This window comes from Arvicola amphibius, chromosome 1 (assembly GCF_903992535.2).
Source record: "Arvicola amphibius chromosome 1, mArvAmp1.2, whole genome shotgun sequence".
Lineage (NCBI taxonomy): Eukaryota > Metazoa > Chordata > Mammalia > Rodentia > Cricetidae > Arvicola > Arvicola amphibius.
Genome location: NC_052047.1, coordinates 162,317,517 through 162,345,486, shown reverse-complemented (window position 1 = coordinate 162,345,486; position 27,970 = coordinate 162,317,517). Strand labels below are relative to the sequence as shown.

The 27,970-nt window shown below is 39.7% G+C and overlaps 1 protein-coding gene across 3 annotated transcripts in view; it reads left to right on the top strand.

The window, feature by feature from the left end:
• Tmc1 (transmembrane channel like 1) overlaps positions 1-27,970 on the top strand; it is a 141,590-nt gene that overhangs the window by 86,625 nt on the left and 26,995 nt on the right. For all 3 annotated transcript variants that reach the window (XM_038340564.1, XM_038340559.1, XM_038340576.1), the window contains 6 exons: positions 12,558-12,700; positions 16,354-16,498; positions 17,337-17,531; positions 19,473-19,652; positions 19,758-19,919; positions 26,686-26,814. In XM_038340564.1, coding sequence (XP_038196492.1) covers positions 12,558-12,700; positions 16,354-16,498; positions 17,337-17,531; positions 19,473-19,652; positions 19,758-19,919; positions 26,686-26,814 — 954 coding nt within the window. The remainder of the gene's footprint in view (positions 1-12,557; positions 12,701-16,353; positions 16,499-17,336; positions 17,532-19,472; positions 19,653-19,757; positions 19,920-26,685; positions 26,815-27,970) is intronic.

Below are 27,970 nucleotides of genomic sequence, written 5' to 3'. Positions count from 1 at the left end.
CATTTATTATATTTTAGGTTTCCTTAAATTATACATTCATTGCAATTTATTGCCAAGAACACTGCATCCCATGGCTTTAATTTCCTTTGTTTGTCCATTTATTGCGTTTTCCTGATGTTTTGGTTATTTTGAGTAATTAATTCTGCTGTGAGTATTTGCTTTAAATGCTGCTTGTGGACCTATACTTTCACTTCTTTTGTTTGGAGAAGTCTGAGTAGAGTTACTGGATATATATGTGCCTAACGTTTTAGGAAATTACTGGTGTCCAGTGTAGCTGCTGAACATTGTTTCCACAACAGAGCTTAAGGAACATACTCCTCCTTATCTTTACCAGCTGACATTCTTATTCCTTTTGATTCTAGTGTTCTCTATTGAAATTGTAACAGTATTTCTTTGTAAATTTAATTCACATTTTCTTATTATATATTGACAACATAGTTGCATATTTTATGGGATACAAAGTGATGCTACAATGTTTTAATACAACATAAAATGATTAAGTCAAGCTAATTAACCTATCGTGGATGTCAAATATCTAATGATTTTTGTGATGAGAACATTTGAAATTAACTATCTTAATATGATTTAAGTGCCCAGGACTTGGTTATTTGTTATGTCTGTTGTGTTTTGCAACAGATATAAAAGTCTCATACATAATCTTTTTGCCTGAGTGAGGTTTTTGTGTTCTTTAATTATCGTACCCAGATCCTCCATTTCCTAGGCTCTGGAAACTCCATTGCACTTCTTGTTTCTTTGTGTTTGGTTGATTAGGGCTGCACATAAGTAAGAACATGTGGTATTTGTCTTTCTGTTTGGCTTAGAAAGCAAACAGCAGTTAGGAAACAGAATGGCTGCACAAGGCTTATTGTATCAGACAAGGCTGGATTTGTGGTTAGGGCAAGGTAATGAGAGGTCTTTTATATTATAATAACCAAATAAATAAATGCAGTTAGAATCTAATGAGGAGTCGCTGAAGGATCCATGGGAAACAAGATTAGCAAATTGCTCATCAAATATGATTATTTCTACAGAAACATTAGTATTGTTATTTTATGAGATGTTTAAGTTTTATGGGTCTTGAAGTTTGGGAACCATTTTCTGCATTGCTTTAGTCAAAGATTTTATTCTACCTTTGGCAGGGAAAGACTTTGACTAATGTCAGGAGGATTCGTTCTTTCCATTCGTGTCAGGAGAAAGAATTCACCCACCCTAGCAGAAACAGAAATGACTGGGGTGGTAACAGCTGCATAGATGACTATGCAGATAATGATAACTATAGATCGGCAGATCACAGAGTAGATCAAAACTAGTAGCTTAACAGCCAAAACCTAATTTTATTTATAACTAATCTTTATCCTAGGAAAGGTGAACGTGATCACTCCTGCTTTACAAATGGGGAGACTAGGGGCTCCAGGACCTTGCTATTTTCCCTCAGTTCCTCTGGTAGTAAACGACAGGGCTGGAGTCTTAGCACAACCCTGCAGTTGTCTCTGTGTGTACTGCCAGAGGCCCTGAAGGAACTAGAATTTTTATTAGGAATGTAGAATTTTATACATGGAATTACTGTGGAAATCATCCACTCCATGCCCAAGATTAGACATGGAGAAAAGTGAGCTCAGGTTGGCTGAGCAGTCCTAATCTAATTTTCTACTTGTGTTCTGTGTGCCAGCAGCAACTTTCCTGTCCTAGTTTTCAGTAGAATTCTCATGGCTGTTTCTAGAAAATTGGCTGGCTTTGTCAATGCTGTGTCCACCCCAGAGGGAAGGGACCGAAGCAGTTTGATCCCCTTTCCTACATCAATAGTAAACTCGTCCTTTACCAATCAGCACCTCAAATGAAAAGGCAGACTTCTAACATCTTGCCTGAGTTTTGACTTGTTCATCTGTACAGTGACTTTACGAGGGGATTTTCTCTATATCATAAGGGGAGTTCAGAATTCCATCATGCTTCCTCAGAGGGGAAGATAGGAAACTCTTCATTCTGGCTTCCATAGAAGTACCAGGAAGGAAAAGTGTGTTCGAATTCAGGGCTGAGATGACCGGTGCATGGGCACTTAGGCCATGGGTTAGATAGTTTCTTCCAGGCAAAGGAAGGAAAGCAAGCCCTTCAGTCTGCAATTACAGAACACTAAAAGTAGATGCAAGCATGACCTCTTGTGGTAGAAGAATCTACTAAATAGAAAGGGTCAGAAAAACTGGGGAAGAAGTAGGAAAGTTCTAAGGAACTTCTAATACAATGAGCTCCAGTTGGGAATCTCGGAGCCTGCACTCTAGCTCAGGTGTCTCTTGAAAGCACGGCCTTCAGCTCATCACGGCCTCTCATTAGTATAGACAAGTATCATGTGGCAATGTGAAAGTAACCCGTTTTATGGTTCCTCAGAATCAAAAATGATCGCTCACAGAGCAAAGTAGTTTTGATCTGTTTATTGAGTGCCTAATGATAGGTCATACTGTTCAGGAGGGAAATCTATTTTATGAAAATAGCAAGAAATAGAGAGACTAATATGTATGCTAGAAACCAAATAGGCAGAAATGTTATAATTGGAATTAGTTGAATTAGAAAAAGGAGTCTATGTTAATCATCATTCTATCACTACAAGGAAATAGCTGGGATAATTGATTTATATAGAGAAAAGGCTTACTTTGCTTGTTGCTCTGGAGAGTCTGTCCCAAGGTCAGAGAGACTTGTGGTTTTGCTTATCTGGTGCAGGTGACAAAGGCAGGGAGTGGGTTGTGGAGCACACCGCTCATCTCGAGCCTCCAAGCAAAAGCAGGGGAAGAGGCCATCCCTTGAAGAGTTTACTTCCTGACTCTTCGCAATGAGCTCTCCTTAGAGACTGTCCCCTACTGGTCTTGGCCTGAAAACCTTTAACACATGGGCTTTGGGGGTGGGCAGTCCAGATGCAGACTGCAGCAGTTGGGAAGACAGAGGATGCCTCTGTTGGCAGAGTACTTGGAGACACAGGGATGATGTGGGAAAAGAGGGAGAAAACCATAGTTTCAGTATCCTAGTAAGGAGAAGGAAGGTGGAACAAGGTTGAAATTTGTAAGGTTTTTAAGCTGGCAGTGGACACTGAAATCACAGCCTTGAAAGAACATAGTTAGAATAAAAAGGAATGCACTCGGTTTTTTAGCTTGAAGGTGTCTTGCACAGTGTGGACGCGTAAACAGTGAGCTGACTTTGCCTTACATTCTACTGATCATAAGGGTGTTAGGGAGTTTAGAAGCCTTTAAAGGGCCAGGAGAGACGAGATAACAAAACCATGAGCATTAAATTTTACATTTAACATTGCATTTTATCTTCATTACAAGCCTTCAGGATAGAGGCTATTAATATATTTACAGTTGCCAAAGACAACACAGATAATTAACGGATGCACTGAAATTCTAACTAAAATCTGGTTGACTTCCATGTCGAGTTGTTTGTTTTATTTTGACATCTCATCTCAAGCCTGGTTCCTTCATATCCCCTCCCTGAAGCTTGTCCTCAAAGGACCTTGGTTTGCAGTCGTAGGAATGTTGAGAGATAGGGGTTTGGTTTCTTGTTTACCCAGTGTCAACAGCTCTTTCCAGAGGAACACTGTTTACTCTGGACTCAGCTCAGGTCAGCTTCTTCTTCTCTTACTGTGTTGACCACGCTCGAAGAGATTTTTGTGACTTCTACATAGGACAATATAGTCTCTATTTCAGTAGCTCAAATGCATCTTTATTTTCAGGGAGTAAAGTTAGATACAAATGGCTTTAGTTTTCTTAAGAAATAGGCAACAAAGCCAGGTTACATGAGAAGGTATTTGGGGGAAAAATTTTTATAGAAAAGGAAGGAAAAGGAGGCAAGCAACCACAAATCATGGCAAGTCTGAGCCATGCAAAGGAAACTGAAGAGGAAAGACTGTTTCGGAAGTCTGAAGCTTGAGGGGAGTCTATACTGGTCTACCATAATTTGGTTCTATCAAATATGCCCCATATGTTCAGCGACTGGCTGCGCATTGTATGTGCATTGTATGTGCATTGTATGTGCATTGTATGTGGCCTCAGTGTGAATGGGAAGCCTCATGATGGATCCTAAGTATGAAAGCTGGAGACTGTCTCTGGAAGGAGCCGAGCAGCACACCTGCTCCCAAGAGGTCTGCTGGCCTGGAACTGACTTAACCTCCTTTGAAGTTCAACAGAAATAAAACCCTGGCAGCATGGTCGCTTTGACACAGTCATTGTTTAAGCCTACGTCCAGGGCTGGGTCAGGCATCCACCTCTTACATAATCCATCCTTGGTGACATGACCCCTAACAGCAGGCTCAGCTTCCTGGGGAGAAAGACAAGCTTGCACATTTCCATTTCCACACAGAAATCCGGGTCTTCCCTTTGATAGCCTTTGACCGGAAAGGGTGAGGAGCGTCTCCTCTGTGGGTCTAGTGACATTTGTGTAGCCTTCACGGAACAGGGTAGGATATTGTAGGGACACATGGCCAGGGCCTGGCAGTATCGAAGGCTGACTTTCAGGCAGACTAAAAAGGTTGATACAGCTTTGGGTCTCCAGAGATGGCCATATTTGCCTCACTTCCTCAATATCCAGCACCATTTGCTCAATAGGCTCTCCCAGGGTCTTTAAAGGAAGAAACAACTTACTCTTTATTTTGCAACCTAGATCTTTTTCTTGGTTCTTTAGTTGGTCATCCTGTTACTCCAAGACTTCATTAAAACCCATTTAACTAATGAGAGAGCTTCTTTGGTCTGCTTTTAGATTTCTTGTTTTCCTAGATTGTGGAGTTGGGATCTCATGTCCTATTGTGCCTTCCTTTGCTTTGGCAACAAATTCCAGATTCCATTGCTGCAGTTCAAGCCGCACCTGGCCAGACAAAGATGAGGTTTCCTGCTGAAAATTTCTGCAATGCCATTGGGGGTTGGGGCTTGCTGTGCTGACCTCGTGAAAACAACATTCTTTCTTTGGGTGTTATAACAGAAATGAATCATCTTTTGAGTCATTCTGCAAACATTTGATAAGCCTTTGCCAGGTGAGAGGCAAAGGTGACCCAAGCCCAACCAAACTTATGTCTTCAGGAATATGAAAAATTAGCAGAATAGCCAAACAACACTAAAAAACCAAACCAAACAAAACCAGTAACAGCAGCTGCTATGGAAGAAACATAGAATTTTAGGAGACCTGTGTTGAGGAACCTGACAGCGCCAAGGGAGAGACATCAGTGAGAGGAAAAGTTATTTTTGAGACAATAACCCTTTGCATGCTGGAGAGTCACATGCTGTCCTGACTTGAGAAAGGCCAAGCATGCTAGTACGTGCAGCAACAAGTGCAAAGATCTTGTGGTGGGGATGGGTTGCTTCACTATGGGCCTGAGTCAGCGCCAGTGAAAGTGGAGTTCAGAAAGAGGGGAAGCAGGGACCCAGGGCACTGGAGAGATGTGAAAGGGTTGAACAGTGTTATAGTCTCACAAGTCTAAAATATATATTTTTTTCCTTAGAGTAATCGAAAGTAATTTAAGCAGGCCATTGGTGGATAGTGACTTAAGGCTTCATTTCAAGAGGTCAAGGGACCTACTGGATTGAGAGTGGACAGGTGACTAGGAGAAGAGTGGGGGGATCTATCAGTATGTTCTGATGAGTTACTGGGACTGTGTCAAAAGCTGGACTCGCCTGGCAGGGTTGGCTGGTATTTAAAAACCAGTAAATTAGATTATAACCCCAGAACCTACTAACTTACATTCACAAGTGCAAAAGTCAACCAACCAATGGAACTCCTACATGTGATCTTTTCAGCCTCCAATTTTTCAGAACAAACAAACAAAAACCTCTGTGTGTGCACATGTGTACACGTGTGTGTGTTTGTGTGTGTGTGTGTGTGTGTACAGCTATAGATCAAAGCCTTGTACATCACGTGCTTACACAAGCAAGTGCTCTGTCTTTGAGTTATTTTCCCAGCTGGTGGAAAGAAATAATACTCATCTGTATCTTTGCAACACTTGAGATCCACTCAAGTTTTTAAAATTTGAGTTTTAGATGGTACAGACAAATTAGCTTTTTCTTTTTGCAACTTTAGTGTCTCTTGGATACCTTTTGATGTTTTAATTCATGAAATTGGGACATAAAATTATGCTTGTCATGTTACTGTGTTGAATTATACCTGTGATTTATTGAAAGGAATAAGCCGAGAGCAGGTGTCTAGAGAGGGTGATTTAGATGACAATCTTCCGGTGCTGAATCTGACTGAGGGCTGCTAACCATCCCCGGAAGCGATTTCTTTCTTCACTCAGCCATTGCCAAACACGCTGAATGGGAGAAACTGGGAGTGCCGAGAAAACAAACCTGTCCCTGCCCACGGGGATGCTATGGTCTAATGTGTTGTGCAAACCATCAGCTGTTATGCAATGCTACATTCTCAAATGATTATATATACCTTTTGGGCATAGTAAAGCACAGTGCTGTTTTGGTATGGGTCCAATATTCAGGTTTACTGAAATTTTGTTATCTAGCGTTTTGAGAGAAATCTGTCAAACTGTAACTATTTCTGAGTTCTAAATGATGGAAATGGTGGAAAGGAGAGGCAGATAGACATAAAAATTCCATATTCATTGCTTATAAGTCACCAATTTCAGAGCCATTACCAGATGGTCTCACTAATATCAAACCATGAATTAGACCATCTTTACCATGAGGTTTGCTTCTTTGCAACAGGAGGGAGTTACCTTTGGGCTGAACCAGTTCAGTAAATTTCAGTTTACCAAGCAGAGATGTCATTGCCCCTCCCTAAACTGGAGTGAGAAGAGGAATAGAGGAGGGGCATTAATTGGTGGAGCCCAAGGTACCTGAAGATTCTTAGTGAATGTTTCTCTAACACCTGGCTCTTGAGAAGTCAGCAGAAGCCATAGCCCAGGAAGACAATTTCATTATGCTAAGAGACTGACTATATCCAAAAGGAAGTAGATGGCTAGAAGGGCCTTGAAGCAGGATGTAAACACATTCAGAGATTTACCTAGTGAAGACCCTTATGATCATGATAGTCTCTCTCTCTGTATAACTTGTATGGCATTAGAAACACGTATTTATTTCTGTATATGTTTGCCCACTTCTCTGTATATGCCCCTTGTGTGTACTGATGCCCATGGAAGCCAGAATAGGCATCAGGTTTCTGGGAACTGGAGTTGCAGGTGGCTGTAAACTGACAGATGTGGGTTTGGGGAACCAAACAAAGGCTTCTGCAAGAGCAGCAGGTACTCTTAACCACCGAATCATTCCTTCAACCTGAGACTCAGCTCTTGTGTGGATGTTGAAAGCTTTCATGCTTTTGTGGCAGACGCTTGACAACTGAACCATTTCTCAGTACCCATAAGATGATGGCTTTTTAAAGTCAACTGAGGAGCCTTCCAGAGGCAGCAGGGTGGAGAGGGTATCCCTGTGCAATATAAAAATGAGGCAGAAACTATAGGATTTAGCTACTGACTGGATATGGGCTACAGGTGAAAGTGGGATAGCAATGCAAACGACCAGGTTTCTAGCAGAGGTAACTTGGTGCCACTCTCTGAGAAAGGAGCGAGAAGCCTGTTTGAGAAATTGTTTGGAATGTGCTAATTCACACCTGTGTGTCATCATGGTGGAATAAGATATGCCATAGACTGTAGTGAGGAGCTGCGGGCTGCGTTCCTGCCGCCCTGCTCCCGGTCACCAGCTAGCTTATACCCCGAAATAACAACACACAAATTGTATTCTTTTAAATACTGCCTGGCCCATTATTTTCAGCCTCTTACTCACATCTTGATTAACACATATCTAATAATCTGTGTAGCACCACAAAGTGGTGCCTTACCAGGTAGATTCTAGCGTACGTCCATCTTGGGCTGGAGCTTCATCGCGTCTGGCATCTCTCTCTGGAGAGGCATGGCAGTCTGTCTAACTTAGGAGAGGCGTGAAATCTGACTGAGCCATCTACCTCACTTCCTTCTTCCTGTTCTGTCTACTCCACCCACCTAAGGGCCGGTCTATCAGATGGGCCAGGCAGTTTCTTTATTAATTATCCAATGAAATCATCAGATAGATAGAAGACACACCTACATCAATAGACACTGGGCTATGGGCTCAGATTCATATCCAAATGATAGTTGTGGACACAAAAGTATCTGGGCATGGTGGTGCAAGCCTTTAATCTAAGCACTTGAAAGGCAGAGACAGGGCAGGGGCAGGGGCTGGTAAATGCAAGTACTTCTTATAAAAGGCAGAAGAGGTATAATACAGTACAGTTAGTAAAAGAAAAGTTGGAATCTTACTGCACACTGCCTTTGAGATGCCAGACAACAACCCTGATCTGATTACCACATGTAAAATATGTTACTTGTAATATAAGCCAGGCTGGTAGAAAAACTAAATGAGATTATGTCTGTTAAGTATTAGTGCAATGTCTGGCACTTGGTATATGTGGTGGTTTGAATAGGAATGGTCCCTAATAAACTCATTTGTTTGAATGCTTGGCCCATAGGGAGTGGCACTATTAGGAGGTATGGCCTTGTTGGAGTAGGTTTGACCTTGTTAGAGAAAGTGTATCTATCACTAAGGGGTGAACTTTGAGGTCTCAAATGCTCAAGCCAGGTGTAGTGTGACAATCACTTCCTCCTGCCAGCTGATCTGGATATAGAACTCTTAGCTGCCCCTCCAGGACCATGTCTGCCTGCATGCCACCATGCTTCCCATCAGCATGATAATGGAATTAACCTCTGAAACTATAAGCCACTGCAATTAAAAGGTTTTCCTTATAAGAGTTGCTGGGGTCATGGTATCTATTCACCGCAATAGAAATTCTAAGACAGTAGGTGTTTTATAAACACCTGCTTCGAGTATCTAGCTCTGAAAATACTCTTTTGTTGGAGGTAGAAAATGCATCAAAGACAAAAACCTGATATCTGCAAGCCAGAAACCAATGAAAGCTGTGTCAGTATCTCTGGTCTGTGCAGGAGCAGAGACAAAAGCATCGATCCACAGGTAGACATCAAAACACGGGAATTTTGTCACAACTCTGAGGGACGGAGTCTTTGACACGAACCTGCTGAAGAGAAGGTCTGTGGAGTCTAAACCCTGCCTTGTCTCTCTAAGGCATACATTATATCAAGAACCATGTAATAAGTCACCTGTGGTAAGACATAGAATAGTGCCAGGAGTGGTAAACACTATGTCATACGGGAATATTATTTTCAGTTTTCAGAGAAACCCCTGTACTGATTTCCAAAGTGGCTACATGGGCTTATAGTTCCATTGCAGCAAATAAGGGGGCCTTTCCTCACATCCTTGGCAGCATTCATTGTTACTGTCAGCCACAGATGAATGAATGAGGAAGATGTGGTATATACCCAATGGGGTTTTATTCCCCTGTAAAGAAAGATGGCATCACCATACTCAGAGGAAAATGAAAGGAGCTTGAAATTATTCTGTAAGCAAAGTTTTGACTCAGAAAGAAAAATATCTCTGTGTGTGTGTGTGTGAGAGAGAGAGAGAGAGAGAGAGAGAGAGAGAGAGAGAGAGAGAGAGAGAGAGGAGAAAGAGAAGAAGGGAGAGAGAAGAGAGAAAGGGGGAGGGAGAGAGGGGAGGTATAGACCATAAAACCACACAAGGAAGTGCTGGGAAAGAGAAGGACAAAAATAATGAATGAAGACATCATTTTGAAGTCTTTTACTTTGTATACTAATTAAAATACTAATAATGAAACAAACACACAAGCCAGGTCTAGGTTTCTGGATCTGCATTTCTAGAGGAAGAAAGGAAGTGTAGATGTGAGTAAAACACTGGGCTGGAGACAGTGGATCTCCTTAGGAATGTGGGGGTAGCTTGGTGACTCACAGTATGCAGTGTGTCAGGGCCAGTCTGCTCCCGTGACTTTAACTAAGGCTCCTTTTGGGTGTTATCAGCATCTACAGCCTTTGCTTTTCTTAGAAAGTGGTCCTGTCCCTCTTTTCCACTCACGCTTGCAACCTCCTTAATTGGAAGATGTAAATGATCAACAGCTATTCAAAGTAGAAATGTGGGTGGCCTCAGTTCCTGCAGGACCACCTCATCTAGCTTCTGTGCCATGCTTCGTAAATCCTACCTTTATTTAAACCAATTTTAACTTTATGAGCTTTTTTCCCCATAAAATAGTCGTCAGACAGATACTACATATTAACCAGAGTTGCTAAAAATAATAAAATTAATTTACCAGGCAGGGGGATAGACTTTTGTCTTTCAAAGGCAGTATTTATTTGGTGTTATTTGAAATATGTAAGAGACAGAGATACAATTTTAGGTAACAAATACTTCTGATATGGGTATTTTGCATGCAGAGCTCTTGAGGAGCTCAGGAATCCAGTTTTCTCCTCTATCTGTGTGTTATATTTGCCAAAGGCCGAGTTATCAGTAAATATTACATAAACGTACAAGTTAATTCCTAGTGACAAGATAATCAAAACTTCTAGCCTTGCTTTTTCTGGTGATGTGTGGGTGGCTGTGGACCATGGCAATTGCAGCCTTTAAACAAGACATAGAAGCATTGTACCCCAGATTTGGAAAGGCATCTTCTGTGTTGATTTGGAGCTTGGCTCTGACTGTAGTTTATCTGTCATAGATTTGGGGAGGAGAGGACAATCCTCCCACAGGGAGATCAGGGCCCACTAACATGGCAACTGAATACATCCTTGACTGGGGTAGGAGTCACTGCTATTTTGGTCTCTTCCAGATGTCTGCTGCTGTAGAAGGGGAAAGGCATGTGGCATGCCCACTGCATGGTAGGGGAGGTTATTTCTCTTCGAGGGCTCTCAACTCATATTTAACCATCACTACATTTCTTAGATAAATTTGATAAAGCTTTTGAAATTAGAATTGAATTTAGTCATGCATTTATCCACTTCCTTGCACATATAGCATTAGGTGAATTGAAGAAAGCTTGTGAAAATGAGATCCCCCCCCCCCACACACACACACACATGAGCATCAGAAAAGAGTTTCTCCTACTTTGGGATTATCTACTATTTATGAAGTGCCAGATTTGAACATATGTTGAATGGGACCGGCACTAGATGAGCCAGCTGTCTCTAGTAACTCTTGCGCTAACCTAGCCAGATGCTCTTCATGGTCTGTGTTTGCTTCTTATGCTATTTTCAGGGTATCTTCTTAGCTCTCATAGTAGTGATCATGAATTATAGAAGATGTTAGACTATAATATTCACAGATGTAGGGATGAAGTTCTCTGAAACCTTTAAAAAATTGTTCAGGGTCTTTTCAGAGAGTCCCAGGCAACACCAAGCATCATCTCCTGTTCGATGGGTAGCATGCCTTGCTTCTTTATTCCCTTGGGAAGATATGGTACTCACATGATCCACATCTTGGAAGACAAAGGAAGTACAAGGAGAAATGGATAGCTCAGTATTCAAAAGCATGGGATTTGTACCAAAGTGGGCTCATGTTCAGATTCAGTCATAGATTTGCTGTGTACTTGGCCAATTGAGTTTGTTTACCTAAAAAATACACATCAAGGTAGCAGCTACTGAATATTCATATGTGTTAATTGAGGGGCAATGTTGTTCTCCTTCTAGGACTTTATCTCTCTCTCTCTCTCTCTCTCTCTCTCTCTCTCTCTCTCTCTCTCTCTGTCTCTCTCTGTTGCCCTACCCCCCTTTCCTCTTTCTTTCTTGATGGGTCTTATAGTCCTCCCACTGGGTTGATGTAAATGATAATAGGGATAGTTAACTGGCTTTTGTCAGAGTTATGAAAGTAACTCAACTGATTTCAAGAAGATGCCCCAAACTGTCCAATTATTTAACAAAGTAAGATGTTTATTTAGGTGATTCCTGATGAGAAGGCAGACAGGAGCTGGGGAGTGGATATATCATATGATGTTATTGAAACAATGCTTCAAGATTGAGAATGACACCGTGAGAGAGAAAGTAGCAGCAGACAACATCAGTGTTCTGGGTACAAAGAGGGGGGCTATTTGGTGGCTTTGGAAGAATGGTGGCTCTTACCCAGGCAGGTAATTTTTGGGTAAGCTGTAGTGCACAGGTGAACATGGCTGTTAGGAGGAAATGCTGCCAGTCTGCCCGAAGGAATCTCATTGCTTCCAATATCATCTCATCTGCTTAGTTTTGCTCACAAGTATCCGAGACACAGTTCTATGGCTAAGGAGAACAGATCTAATCATGGCTGAAATGACAGGAAATAGACCATCTGCAATATTTTAAGGAGGCACGTTCCAGAGATCTTCTACATGCATATTATGTAAATTCTTTAAATGGCACCATGAAGTTTGTTTTGATGTTTAACTCAATGGACCCTTTGCAGTAATAGCTGCACATTGGAGCAAACCAATACTTGCTTAACATTTTGTCTATTTAGAAGTCACTGAATTTCAGATAGCTGTCAATCAATATGACAACTGTAACATTAACTCTATAGGACGAAACAGTAGGGCTCACGTCAGACTGTGCCCTCGGTGGAAACCAATGTCAATTCGCTATTCTTTTTAAAGTCCCTCTTTTCCTTTGTGTTGCTCTTAAAAACATCTGCTAAGTAAGTGGCTTTGTTGTTGGATTTTAGGGCCTGGCACAGTACTCTGTCCTCTTTTATGGCTACTACGATAATAAACGCACAATTGGATGGCTGAATTTCCGGCTACCTCTCTCCTACTTCCTGGTGGGAATTATGTGCATTGGATACAGCTTTCTGGTTGTCCTCAAAGCGTAAGTTTTTTAATATGATTTCTCCAATCAGTCAGAATCATTTTGAGAGCTGGCTATAATATTGTTATTTCTTGTCTAGAGAATAGCAAACGTGTAAGAGAGGAATGAGCATTGATGTTAAACACTTCCACCCTGAAAACAAAAGGGTTTCACATAAACACAGGTGCCTTTGGGGGCACCCCTCAGGGTCAGAAGGTGGCAACACAGAGGGCTGGGAATACAGTCAGGGGTAGAAACTTGCATATCATGTGCAAGGCCCTGGGTTCCTGGCGTCATGTCACCTTGCCTGTACTTCAGCATCCTTATCTGAAAATGGCCGCAAATCTCTATTTTAAATTATCTAGTTGAAAAATTAGAAAGTAAAATAAAAAGAAACTACTTTGCGCATTTCAAGTAGGTCTTTGTTTTGTTAGCCAAGACTGTCTGAAAGTCAGGGGAATTCCTGGCAAATGGATGACTGGTTGCCTTAACTTTAAGTCTTTGCCTTCCTTCTTCTTTTTCAAAGCTCTGGAATCCAGACACTAAATGCAATACCTAAGCTTTGAAGGCAAGCTTGAACAGTTGAACGCTTTAATGTTAGTGGCTGGGAAACCATCCTTTTCTTCATAGTGTTTGTAGTTAATAATCTCAAATTCAAAGTGATTTGCTTCCCAAATGTAGCTGTTCTCATCCAAAGCAATTCCATAAGCTAAAACATCTGGACTTTTCCAGTGTATTTCATATCTATCAAACTGCCAAAGGAGCTGAATAATTCATTGAATGTATGTCTAGTGAGGAGCTTATTAATGCCAGTCTATCCCAGGTGGCTTTCCCAAGACTTTCTTATTGCAAGGTTCCCCGACAGCACACATTTACCATTTACAAGCCTGGCAATAATGCTATGCTTAGAATAGACTAAAAGAAATCCTTCAGTACTCTATCTTGTCATGTGTAAGCTGTAAATGATGTGGAGATTTGCCTCCATATACTGTCCTACATGTATCATAAATTAACATATCATAAACTGGTATAAACATAAATATACAAATACTTCTTTAAATTTGGAAAGTTGGCAATATTTATATTTCAGAATTTCTAACACAAACTATAATTTATACTTCAAATATTAATTAATATTTATCTAAAATGTACCATGCATCATGAAAACCATTAACTGTTCCTTCATTTTTTGTTTGATTTTTGGTTTGGGTTTCTTTTTTGTGAGATGGGTTTCATGTACCCCAGGCTGACCTCAAATTTACTTCTTCCAGAGTGATGGGATAGGAGATGTGTTCCACCATGCCAAGTTTATGGGGTGCTAAGGATTCAACACACAGTCTCAAGCATGCTAGGCAAGCACTTTATTGAGCCACATCTCCAGTGAAAACCTTTACCTCTTAACTATTGCAAAACAGCTCTAATACTATTTGAAGGGCTATGAAAGGAAGAGTGTTGAAGACCATCTCCCCTTAGGGCCTTTGGAACCCAGATTTGTCGATGAAAAGTTTCCTGCTGCACCTTCCCTCCCTCTGTGTTCCTCCTCAGCTTTTGTAGGACCAAGTTGTTCCTCCAGTGTGTCTTGTATAGTGAGTGAGGATGTGCCAGTTACTGTCATGGGAGGGATGATGGATTTAAGGTTCAGTAGCTTGGTTATCAGGCCATGCTCACACAATCAGAACAGAATTTTGGACACTGTTCTCTAACTTTGTATTTCTCAACATGTGAGTTGCAACCTCTTTGGGGGGAGGTTGTCGAATGACCCTTTCACAAGGGTTGTTCAAAACCATTGGAAAACACAGATATTTACATTATGACTTGTAACAGTAACAAATTATAGTTATAAAAATAATTTTCTTGGTGGGGGTCACCACAAAATGTATCGAAGGGTCACAGCACTCCTGCCTTCACTGCATTCTTCTGTTTGTTTTTGTTTTGTTTTGTTTTGTTTTGTTTTGTTTTGAGACAGGGTTTCTCTGTGAAATAGTCCTGGCTGTCCTGGAACTCACTCTGTAGACCAGGCTGTCCACGAACTCACAGAGATCCTCCAACCTCTATTTTTCAAGCGTTGGGATTAAACGCATGTGCCACCTCTGCCCAGCCCTAACTGCATTCTTTGTTCCCTAGTCTCTGAGGAGGATTCATTCATCCCATGATGACAAAATTACATCTCTAGCTTGTTCTGGGTGGCCTTGTACAGTTTTAAAATCCATTTTAAAAAATGATTGCTTTGTTGTAAAATCCCTTTGAAGTTAAATTGCCTTGATATGACTCTTGTACTAATTTTTTTCTTAAAAAACTGAATCGATCAAACATAAGTATATGACAAGACCCATTTATATTCCAGACAACATTAGGATTGGGGCCACCTTACACACTATATCCAAATGAGTAAAAACATTTCTATATTCTAGTTAAATTGCCATTGTCCGAACTTTTTTCTTTTTATTTCTTTTGTATGTATCTATGACCCACCTCAAACCCTACCTAAATGTCTTTCATATTTCCTGACGTGGAATTTTAGTATCAAAATTGTGTCTCCCTCCTTCTTTCCCCACCACTAGTTACATTCCCTTTTGTTGAGAGATTCTCTCACATACATAGAGAAAAAAAAAACAGAGCCCCTCATGGACTCCATGTTGCTATTTTATTTGTCAGCAGTATTTCCACCAGATATGATAATATCCACTGTTTCTAATGATGAAATTCAGACCCTAAAGGATGCCTTGGAAGGTTCTATGAGGCCGACTTATGGGAACATGACCTCGCGGCAGATCCAACATAGCACATGACTGTCTCCTCCTCCTCTCTAAAACTGCAGTTGGCCTTCTTTCAAGAGTTCTTGGAACAAAAGGACAGTGATGGACGAAAGGTCTAAAGTCACCGCCTTCCATTTCATGTCCCTGCTTTATGACCTGGATCTAGAATTATGAGATTCAAAATGCAAAATTCTCTTCTTACAAACACTTCCCAGGATGAATGGCAAATATTTACAAAGTGAAGACGACATCGTCAAAACCTTTTATAATGTCAAGGACAGAACTGGAAAGCAATCCCATGGCAAGCATGTATGCAAAAGGCTACTCGTGGTATATCTGCTTATTGGCAAAGCTGCTCCTGGTGCTATTTTCTTCTATTCATGTAAAAGCAATGTGTGCTGTCTTTTCTATGGGCTGTCTAGAGAACTATCTAATGCCTGGAGACTCATGCTGAATAAAATGAGTCTTTCATTGTCATAGTTCTCAGTAAGGGAAATGGACTGTAAGCAAAGGCGTGGCCCGTGCTTCTGGCTTCACCCTTGTGATTTCACATTGCACCGTTTTCCAATCCAGTCTTTGTCTTGGTTTCTTTTGAAGAATAAAGTTCAGAGCTTTGTATCAGCCTTAAAATAATCCCACCTTTTCTCTGCAGGGCATTTATTCTGTCAGTCTTTATAGGTATTAAAATCATCAGCAGCATGCATCAGTTTTTGGTTACCATAAAATGAGAGAATTAAATGAAAAATGCATAAAATTTAAAAATCAAAATACCCATTGCCTATTTACATGAGTACCCTGTTTAAAAATGTTTTCCAGACATCATATTTTCAGTGTACCCATGACTGCCATTTTGTCCCTCCCCTTGCCTGCCTTTCTTACTTTTTCCTGGCTGCTGTATTAAACTGCTGCTTTTTACAGGATGACCAAAAATATTGGTGATGATGGAGGTGGCGATGACAATACTTTCAATTTCAGCTGGAAGGTATTCTGCAGCTGGGACTATCTGATTGGTAACCCTGAAACAGCTGACAACAAATTTAATTCTATCACAATGAACTTTAAGGTAAAGGCACAGACCCCCAAAGCTTATATTCTTTGTATTCTAAGAGTATCACTGGGAAGCATACCATGAGAACTGTCAAATCTCTTGACAGTTGTGAGAAGGACACTCTCCTCATTGCTGCCTGCTATGATGTGGACACAAGTCTGATTATGACGGAAATATCCCGTGACCCGTAACAGCTGTATTTTCTCGTCAGAACTTTTCTTCTCCAAATTTAGTAATAAGATACTGCTATTTGACTCAAATAGGAGTTGGCAGAATCAGACAGTTCAAATACCTTGACAATGCTTGTCAGCTATTTGCAGAAATGTAGGCTCAGTATATAACTTGATTCTAAAGCATTACAACATAGCTTTAAAACAATACTAGGAGAGCAGGGCATGGCTGAACAGACCTGTAACCACAGCGTTTGGGAGATGAGAGGCCCAAGGATCAGGAATTTAAGTACAGCATCAGCTACAAAGTGAGTTTGAAGCCATCATAGGCTACATGAAATTGTTTCATAAAAGCAAAGCCCTACTTGCTGACCCACCCCACCTCCCACTGTAAAAAATAAGTACTGAAAGAGGGTATTTTGTAGAATGAATATTCTCCTGGTGTTATGATTGAAAAGGGTCTCATGTAGCCCAGACCAGCCTCAAGCTTGCTATGTAGCAGATGCTAACCCCAAACTTACCCATCCTCCTGCCTCTACCAATTCACTTACTGTACTGTTCTGTCATTATTCAACTACTTTATGGAATTTCAGATTTAGTTTAAATTTTGTTTCTTGTTTTTCTCAATTCACAATCCTTTCCTCAGCTGTGTTTCTCTTGCGTTCTGTTTTGCCTGGTTACAGGAAGCCATCATAGAAGAAAGAGCGGCCCAGGTGGAGGAGAACGTCCACCTCATCAGATTCCTGAGGTTTCTTGCTAACTTCTTCGTGTTCCTAACACTTGGTGCAAGTGGATACCTCATCTTTTGGGCTGTGAAGCGATCCCAGGAATTTGCACAGCAAGATCCTGACACCCTTGGGTGGTGGGAAAAAAATGAAGTTCGTCTCTGCATGCTTGGAAACTCATACTTGCTATTTTGTGGGTTATGTTTCTGCAATTGAGCATGAGACAAGGCTGCTCCCTGCCTGATGCTCCGTTCTACTTTTCTGCTTATCCATCACACTGCACATTCCCCACTGTCTTCCTGTCCTCTCTCCAAATCCATGCTGTTGGGTTTTCACGATGGAAAGTTAGAATGAGAAGAAAAAAGAAAAAAGAAAAGAGAATATTTTATAAAATATTTAAAAAGAGAGAATATATTTTATAAAGGGAAGGGCAGATCTTAGGAGATGGTATAACAGGCAAAGTTAAAAAAACCAAACTGATACCTTGACATTTTATTTCAATTCTAAGACTCTTTTTATAACCCAATATTGCTTTTTCAGAAGATGTTACGAAAGGCCAGTTTCCTGATTAGTTTGTTCATAGTTCCCATACCTATCTTATAAGAAGCAATCAGATTGCCTGGTTAATTTTGTGTTTCCAGGCTTTTCATGAGAATCCCAGTGACACATCTCCATCTCTTTTTCGCCAAAGCCTGTGTTCCTCAGCTATTCAAGTGAGGAAGGCCAGCTCTTGGCCAGATTTACCTGCAGAGAATCTGGTAATCAGTGTGTAAGAGAGCGGTGATTAGAACACAAATTTTACACCAGGAAATCATTAGTCCTGAGTTATTGCTAGAATCTGTGGTGCCTGAGGTATTTTTGTGTGCTGCACTACATCAGCTTGAACTTGGGCATTTTCAAAGTACGTGCAGATTTATGCTATGAGATGCTTAGAAGAAAACTTCTGCAAATCAGTGTAGATGGAAGAGTTTTGAGATAATACTTCAAAAAAATACCTTTACATAAAAACAGTGTAAAATCTTCAGAAGTAATAACAGCAAAACTGAACCACACATTTAGAGATCACAGTATCACAGTTGTTCCATGAAAGAGCCTGTAAAGTAGCAGTCATTAACCAGGGGAACTTTTTTCTTTTAAAGGATTTTCAAAATATTCTCATAATGCGGATAGTAAATGTAAGAAAAGCCATTCAGCTTTGGCCCATGGCACAATGGATCTATTCTCGTGTAAATGAATCATATCAAATGATGAATGGTTGCTGATCATTAACTTCTTCCCATCACTGGGGGGGGGGGGGCAGAAAGCTAGTGACCTTGAAGCCACCTGGACTAGGTCAGTCTGTCTCAGTATCCTGAAAAGAATAACTCTTTGTAAGAACGCATTTAATATCTGTTTAAGAGGAACTCTGAGCTCTAGATACAAATGAAGATAAAAATGGAGACTCATAAATGACCCCATGCATCTACTGGCAGAAAAGCTAGACTGTCTTTATATGGAGGTGTACAGAATCTGCCAAATTTTAGTGTCAGTTGAGATATTTTATCTGATTTTGTATCATGCTGAGTTGTACATCCTCTTGATAATTCTAATAGGGTGTTTTTAGTAAAAAAAAAATCCTAAAAATAGCTATTATATTCTAAATATATTCTGGTAGTTCTAATCATTCAAAATATGGAGTATTCAAGGGGAAGTAAGAAAATGTGTAGTGCCGACAGTTTGAGTCATGTGTTTAGAGAACAAGTTGCAGGAGTTACTTCTAGTCTTTTCTTCGTCTTTACCTCATTTTCAAAATGCCATGCATTAGCATATCACAGTCAGTAACCACATAGATCAGTGTGTTCTCTGGCCAGAGAGATCAATTGTGCACTCACTATGCCGAGGAAACACGATCATGGGCACATTGCAAATTTATGCATAACTTTTAAAAATGAGTTCAATATTGTCTTTGTTGTTTTATTGAGACCAAATGCTAAAAAGAGGCGTGGCATATTCTTAGCTTTTTAAAGTATCAAAGTAACCTAGCTGAAAATTTTCTCAACTTCCAGAGGGAAGCCGTAATAACTGAAATGCCCCGGTCCCTGTGTCTCCTTGTAGATGAACATGGTTATGTCCCTCCTGGGGATGTTCTGTCCCACACTGTTTGACTTATTTGCTGAATTGGAAGATTACCATCCTCTCATTGCTCTGAAGTGGCTCCTGGGGCGCATTTTTGCTCTTCTTCTAGGCAACCTGTATGTATTTATTCTTGCCTTGATGGATGAGATTAACAACAAGGTGAGCCTTGTGTCTGGATTGTCCTTGTCATCAGCATGCTAATTTCCCAGTCTAGCCTTTGAAACTGTGCTGTGTTATTTTCCTTTCCACCTTTCTGATTCCTAGATTGAAGAGGAGAAGCTTGTGAAGGCCAATATTACCCTGTGGGAAGCCAACATGATTAAGGCTTATAATGACTCTCTCTCTGGGAACACCACAGGACCACCGTTTTTTGTTCATCCTGCAGATGTACCTCGGGGACCCTGCTGGGAAACAATGGTGGGACAGGTAACGTTATGAAGAAAAGTTTATGTTGTTAGGGGGCAAAGCCGGCTGAATATTTCCTCCAAATTAAGGTGTTTTTGTTTACGGTTTAATAATAAAAATAGAGATGGTTTATTGAATATTTAGTGTTTGCTGGCTCTGAATTTCATATTTATTAACAGAGGGAGACTTTACATCTATCCTCTGAGATAGACACATTTTCTTTTTATAGGACTTTTATAGCTGTACACAAAAGGATAGCTTACAATCATGTGAAGAGATTCATGCCACCTATTATGTGCTAACAACACACCCTAATTTAGATACAGACTCAATAGTGTTTATGTGGAGCTCTGCTTAATGTTATTTGTTTTTTTATAAAAAGGCTCTAATGGTTTCATAATATCAATTTTTATCTAATAATTTTCCCTTAAGCCTTAAAAGAAATGCTATTTTAAGTTGTTTGTTTTTATAATGGTTATGTAAATGACTCTAGTCTAACTAAGACTAGTGATATTTACCAGATAAAAGAAATAAGGTTTTATTGCTTACATCCAATAAAGGGAAATAAAAATCAAACAAAAACAACCAGAGATGCTGTTTCAGAGTCTCCCACTTATGTACAGATTCTATTTGTGTTTTCTGAAGCTTGTAATTTTATCACATTGGAAAAAACACTCTCAATGTTCATTCAACCATAGTTTATCAAGTATAGACAAATTGAACTATATTTTAGTGTTTCTAGAACATAGCAGTTCAGCTGTATCAGTCATGGAGTCTGTAAATTACTTAAACGGATATTTTTTTTTAATTTTTAAAATGATTTTGGTTTTACGAGATAGGGCTTCTCTGCAGCTTTGGAACCTATTCTGAAACTAGCTCTTGTACACCATCCTTGCCTCAAATTCACAGAGATCTAACTGCCTCTGCCTCCCAAGTGCTGGGGTTAAAGACGTGCACCCCCACTGCCTGGCTATGTAAACAAATTTTTAAATTATATTTTCTGTAGGATGAGAATATCAATGTATTAGCGCAGGTCTTACTGAAGTAATGAAATGTAAACAAATGTGGCCACAAAAGACATCTTCAGTCCATGTCTGACATTCAGGAGATTAAGCCAATCAAGATTTCAATTATAGAAGAAATATATATATTTGTGTGTGTGTGTGTGTTACACAACACTAGAATTATATGATTGAATCTGGAATAGAGAATACATAGTATAATAAAATATTTTGCTATATTTACTTTTTTAAGCATTTGATGATTAGATAAGTTTCTTTCTTCATGCATACTGATTAATTTTCAGGCCTCACACGCTTCTAGAGACATACATGAAGAATAAATTAATATCTGTATGCTTTTAAAAGAGATATTCCATGGGCTGTGGTGTGGCAGGCAGATCAAGAGCCCTTCAAGTTGTGCACTTTATGGATTTAGACATGGAGCAGCTTAGCAAAGTGAATACCCTGAGCTATGTTGAGTGAGTCTAATAAGGTTACAAGGGGTATCTCTCTAAGAGAGACACAGAGACAACGTTGGAGAATTAAGATGTGACCAAGAAAGCAGAGATTGGAGTGATGTGCTTAGAGGTGGAGGAAGGGGCAAAGGCTGAATGAGTGTGGACAGCCTCTTGGAGTTAGAAGGCAAGGGAAGCAGATCTCCTATGTCTACACATTGATTTTAGACTTCCTATTTCCAGAACCATGAAAAAGCAGTTGTATTATTTTAATCTACAATGCCCATGACAGTTAGTTCTGTCAGGAGCAGGCAGTCACTTTTGGGTGCATGTTGCAGTGCTCTTTGGGAAGAGTGTTTTCATGGGCTGTTTCTTCACACCTAACCTATCCCCTACATCTGCAACCCTGCGTTTGAGAACAGAGACCCTTACAATGCGCAGTTTGCAAACTTGCAGCTTGATAGGCTTTCTTCTGGAATGTACTAAAGCCTGTCCTTTGAAAGGCACCTGATGAACAGTAAAACTAACTGTAAGGAATAAGATATGGGATGGCCATTTCTAAGGTAAGGAGAGATTAATTCAACAAGAAGTATTATTCTAAAAGAACTTTATATTCCTGATGTAGAAGCTTCTGTGGAAGTCCTCCATGTGTCAACCCTTAATAACACAAAAACCATGAGCTCCAGAACATGCTGTGTATTTCAGAGCATGCTGTGTGCAGTTTTCTGAATCATATCTGTAGTGAGTTTCCCATTTCATTATTGTTTCTTACTGCCATTCTCCCTCTTCTTCCTTCTGTATACCGGTAAGAGACACACCCTTTCCATGACTGGCTCTGCTGACTTTCCCTTAAGTGCTTGACACCCCATTGGAAGAAGAAAAGTAGAACAGAAGGGAAATATAGAAGGCTGGCTAGGTCAGTGGAATCTGGGAGAGTGACAGTAACTTGGTGTATGTATCAACTTTGAGTGTTAGTAAGCACTGGCCCTCATTATATCAGTATTTCCATCATTGTTTCTGGAAACATTTCTACCCTTTAGTCAATTAAAAATGAAGAAATAGTAAAGGCAGTTGAATTTATATAATTATGAAAATGTACCCTAAAAGCGCATGCTTCTGTGAAACATTCTAGGTGTTTTCTCTTTCTTTTCTTTGAATGTCTTCTACTTTGTTCTTTCCATGATGCTGTGGCACTCAGGGCTCTCTTGGTTCTAAACCCACTAAATTTGTTTTCCTTTCAACTCTGAAGTGCTTTTCAAATAGTAATTTATTATCTACAGTGGAAGGTAATAAGACAGACAACAGAACCTTCGCTGTGAACCAAGTAGGCATGTTCTATGGCTGACACTGTGTTTTGAAGACAAATAAGAAGCCAAGTGCTGAGGACCACAGTAAGAAAGGCTAACACTGATTCCCATGAAATGTGCCAAGCATGAACTCCTTAAAATTTTAAGCCATTCATGTGAGATCCCCCCAAGTGTCATCACTTTGTAGGTGAGAATACTGAGAAATAGATATGCTCAAGTGAGCACCATCCTAATTAGTCTGAACAATCAAAACCTGGAGTCAGATGTTAGGGTGAAAGATGAAAGATCAGAGAATCGGAGGAGCAATCACTAGACTTCAATCCTCTACAAATCCTCAGACTGAATCAGGGGCAGTACTGCTTACAAATCCCTTTTAAATGCTCCATAGCCAGACCTCATCAGTGTTTGTACTAGCAGCACAACCCAGGAAGCCACCTTCAAAATTGTGTGGCTTTTTTCTGCTACCTCTGAATCAGGAAAACCTCTCTTAAAGGAGCCACAGCATTAAGCCATGCTTAATTCTGTTGTTTTGCTTTTGTTTTTGTTGTTTTATGCTGAGAATTCCTTCCCAAACTCACTCAGGTTTTAAGTAAATTTTAGTTGCCCATATTGGGCACAAATTTGTTATGGGGGGGCGCTTGTTTGTTCCTGGCTACTCAGCCCCAAAATAACCACACAGAAACTGTATTAGTTAAATCACTACTTGGCCCATTAGTTCTAGCTTCTTATTGACTAACTCTTACATCTTAATATAACTCACTTTTATTAATCTGTGTATTACCATGTAGTTGTGGCTTACCAGATAAAGTTCCAGTGTCTGTCTTAGGCAGAGCTCCATGGCTTCTCTCTTGACTCTGCCTCATTTCTCCCAGCATTTAGTTTAGTTTTCCTCACCTAGCTCTACTATACCCTATCAGGCCAAGCCATTTTCTTTATTAACCAATAATATTCACAGCATACAGTGGGGAATCGCACATCACCATCTGATGATTGATACTTAAAATTTATACAAGTGTGTTCAGATCCTCCTTGTAGAATTGATGTAAAATGTCATACCTTAGAGGAGAATAATATTTAAGTCCCTGGGTGATGACCCTTCCCTAAGGAGGCATAAGGGACTGTCTCACCACTCTGAAGTTTTCCCTTCTCAGGAAATCTTCCTGAGGAAACTAAAAAAATAACCTCCTCAACCTACCTCTAGATCATGCTTGTTGTCAGGGTCTTAGCATTGACAAGGGAATAAAAAGGCGAATGAGAACATAGAAGAGAACATTCCAGAATAACCAGGAATGACTAGTGCATATAATCTTTTGTTTCATATTTACTTAATGGCTGATACATACCCAAAATTGTTGGATACTAGAGATATAAAGGGATTGAAAGATGGACCCATATTGTGAAAATTATAGCCTATTTATTACACACAGAGAGAGGCAAGGCCATTAACAACATAATTATAAAAAGATTTCAAATACACATTGGCAGTGAAAGAAGGATAGAATGCATGGAATCTGAGTGTCATTCTTTTATAGCACATCTCTGTATCAGTGATCAAAGGACACTTGCCTTAGTCATGCTCTGGCAAGGTTTTTCAGTTGGTCAAACTGAGACAGGAGGGGAGTTAGGCAAGGTTGGTTGAGGAAGACCATGTGCAAGGCTAAGTACCCTGGAAAAGCATTAGTCTGATGGTCCAAAAGAAAGCTAATGAGACTCAAAAGAGAAAATAATGGAAGAGTAGTACAGGAACAACAGAGAGAGCTGTGTGCAGGGCCCCCTATAAGGATGTGGAACTGCTTGCCTCAGTGATGAGAGGTTTTAAAACACCTATGAGCAAATGCTTTCTTTCCTTTCTGTCATTTTTTTTTTCTGTTTTTTATCTCTACTTTGAGGTCAAAATGTTCTACTGCTTCCAGGCCTTTGTCATGGGTTACTTTGCAGGAAAATTAATGTTAAAATAATTCTAAAATACATATTTAAAACTTCAATAATCTTTTGTTTTCATTATATTTACATTGTAGTGAACTTATACCTAAGGTAGTTGATGTATGTATTTTACTTTAATATATTATAAAATAAATATTAGTTATTAATATTTCATATGGTATGCAAGCATGGCAAGGAAGGTGATGGTGGCTTATGATGCCATGAGTTTAGGAGGCCCAGCTCTGAAGTATGAAACTGGAAAATTCACTGATTACTCTGTCAAATGCTTACTTGCCCTATGAGACAATGCACTTGTTATTTTAGAAAGGAGACCATCTAGACAGATGGAAGTCAAAATTCAAAAAACTTATAATAGAATAGTAGTATTTCTTTTTCTTATTTTTTTGAAGACAGGGTCTCATGGACCCTAGCCTAGATGTGAATTTACTGTGTAGCTGAGGATGGCCTTGATCTTCAGATCTTTCTGCCTCTGTCTCTTTAGTGCTGGGGTCACTGGTTCCACCACTGCTTGTTAACATGGTGCTGGGGATTGAACCCAATGTTTTGTACATGCTAGGTGAGCACTTTGTCAACTGAGTCACATTCCCATCTTTGACCAGTAAGTAGTACCTCTCTGAAATTATGACTTTATATATTCAATGTCATTAATCTTCAGAGTATAATTTATTGGTGAGAAACAGAAAAGGAACATCAAAAATAAACTATGATGAAGAGTATTTATAATTATTTGGCATTTTTATTAATGGTTGTTGTCATATATTTCCATGAGGTAATATTAACCTTCCTGTCCAACTCACAATGCATATAATTTGCATTTAATTTAATTTCAAACCCACACCACAGAAGTGACTTGCCTTTTCCAGAACACACACACACAATATATATATATATATATATATCCATAGACATATATATATCTATATATCTATATCGATCTATCTATCTATCTATCTATATATACATAGTTATTATAGATATATATAATATATAGATAATATTATATTATAAATATTAGTATTAATATTTCATATGGTATGCAAGCATGGCAAGGAAGGTGATGGTGGCTTATGATGCCATGAGTTTAGGAGGCCCAGCTCTGAAGTATGAAACTGGAAAATTCACTGATTACTCTGTCAAATGCTTACTTGCCCTATGAGACAATGCACTTGTTATTTTAGAAAGGAGACCATCTAGACAGATGGAAGTCATATATATATATATACATATACATATATATACATATATATATATACCTACATGAGTGCTCTGTTAAAAATAAGTTCATTCCACATATCCTGTAGATGTTGAAAACAAGGTTTTTTTGATTTTTAAAAATAACACTGTTGTAGTTTGAATGTGAAATATACTTCACAGGGTCTTGTGTTTGAAACTGTGATTGCATGCTGGTGGCACTGTTTTGAAAGATGGTAGAATCTTTAGGAAATAGAGCCAAGCTGGATAAAGCAGAACACTGCGGGGAGGTGTGGGATGGGGTTTGCCTGAACACTACTGATGTTCATTCCTTGCTTCCTTACTGTGTTATTACTGTGACCAGCTGCCTCACACTCATGCTACTATGCTTCCCGCATAATGGACCATTTCTCCTTCAAGTGTAAGCCAGAGGAAACTCTCATCTTTTATGTAGCTCTAGTCATGTATTTGGCCAACACCAAGGAAAGAAACTAATATAAACACTTTTTAAAGCAACCTCATTGAAGTTACAGCCACATACCATATACACATTACATTTTCAAAACATACAATTCAATGCCAGATACAAATCTAAAATGCATGCATATTGAGTATTTTTCCACTTGTTTTTAAACTTCGGTGTCACAAAGTTTCTCACTAAAACAGGAAGCTGCTAGGAAGATTTAAGGATGGAGCTGCTTAGTTTAGGAGTAACAAAATACACAGGAGCTATTTTTCATTTACTTGATGTGCCTACTTATCTTTTTTCTCTTTTATCATTAGCTTTAGTCTTCAAGGCAGTGACTTAGAAACATCACAGTTTTGATATCAATATTAGGGTCATCTGAGGACAAAAATGTGTTCATTAATAAAGACTGTATTGTACCAGGAGTTTGTGCGACTCACCGTTTCTGATGTTCTGACCACTTACGTCACGATCCTCATTGGTGACTTCCTCAGAGCATGCTTTGTGAGGTTTTGCAACTACTGCTGGTGCTGGGATTTGGAATACGGATATGTAAGTATGGTGTTGACTTCCCCTTTATCAGATTTCTGCTCTGTGATTCATTTACACACACTGCATGAGTGCCTCAGAGTTACATGAGTGAAGTCACCTTGTGAGATGTCAATAAACAAATATTCATCAGTGCAGTTATCTGTTAACTAGTCTTTCTCTGTCTTGCCAGCCAACCTCCTAATAATGATAGAGACTTTTTTTCCATTTTTTTTTCTGAGAGAGAGTTTCTCTGTGTAGCTTTGGAGCCTGTCCTGGAACTCACTCTGTAGCCCAGGCTGGCCTTGAAATCACAATCATCTCTGTCCAGCTCAGCATGGTTGAGGCATGTTCCCAGTCTTTGAGAGCCATGCACATTGAACCATTTTCAGGCACAGTGGGTCTTATGTTGCCATTAAGCAAGTGTAGCACTCTGCTTACAAACCTCATTTAAATGCTCCGTACCTGTACCTCCTGAAAGAGACAAATCCATTTGTGCTGGCAAACCAGGAAGCTGCTGTTTTTAAAGTAGTCATGCAATTTTTGCTGCTAAAGCTGAATCAGGAAGCCTCCTAAAGAAGCCACATCTCTGCTTGCCACCAGCAAGTAGAGCAAGAAGTTGCATTAATCTCTCTCTCTCTCTCTCTCTCTCTCTCTCTCTCTCTCTCTTTCTCTCTCTCTCTCTGTGTGTGTGTGTGCATGTGTGTGTGTGTATGTGTGTGTGTGTGTATGTGTGTGTGTGTCTAGAAGTCCTTCCCAAAACTGTTAAGTTTTAAGTGGATTTAGTTGGCCACCTTGGCACAAATCAATTTGGTGTCAGAGGCCACTCATTTGTTCCCTGCTACTCAGACCCAAAATAATCACACAGAAACCATATTATTTGCAATACTGTTTGGCCAATAAATTAAGCATATTTTTTAGCCAGCTCTTATATCTTAAATAACCCATCTCCATTAATCTGTGCATCACCATGAGATTGTGGCTTACCAGCAAAGTTTCAGCAAGCTCCTGCGGAGGCATCTGTCTCTTGTGGCAGCTACATGGCTTTCCTCTGACTCTACCTAATCTCTCTATCTCTTTTGACATGGCTATATTCTGTTAAGCCATTGGCTGAAAGAAGCTTCTTTATTAACCAATAAAAGCAACACATATAACAGAAGGACTTCATACACCATAGAGA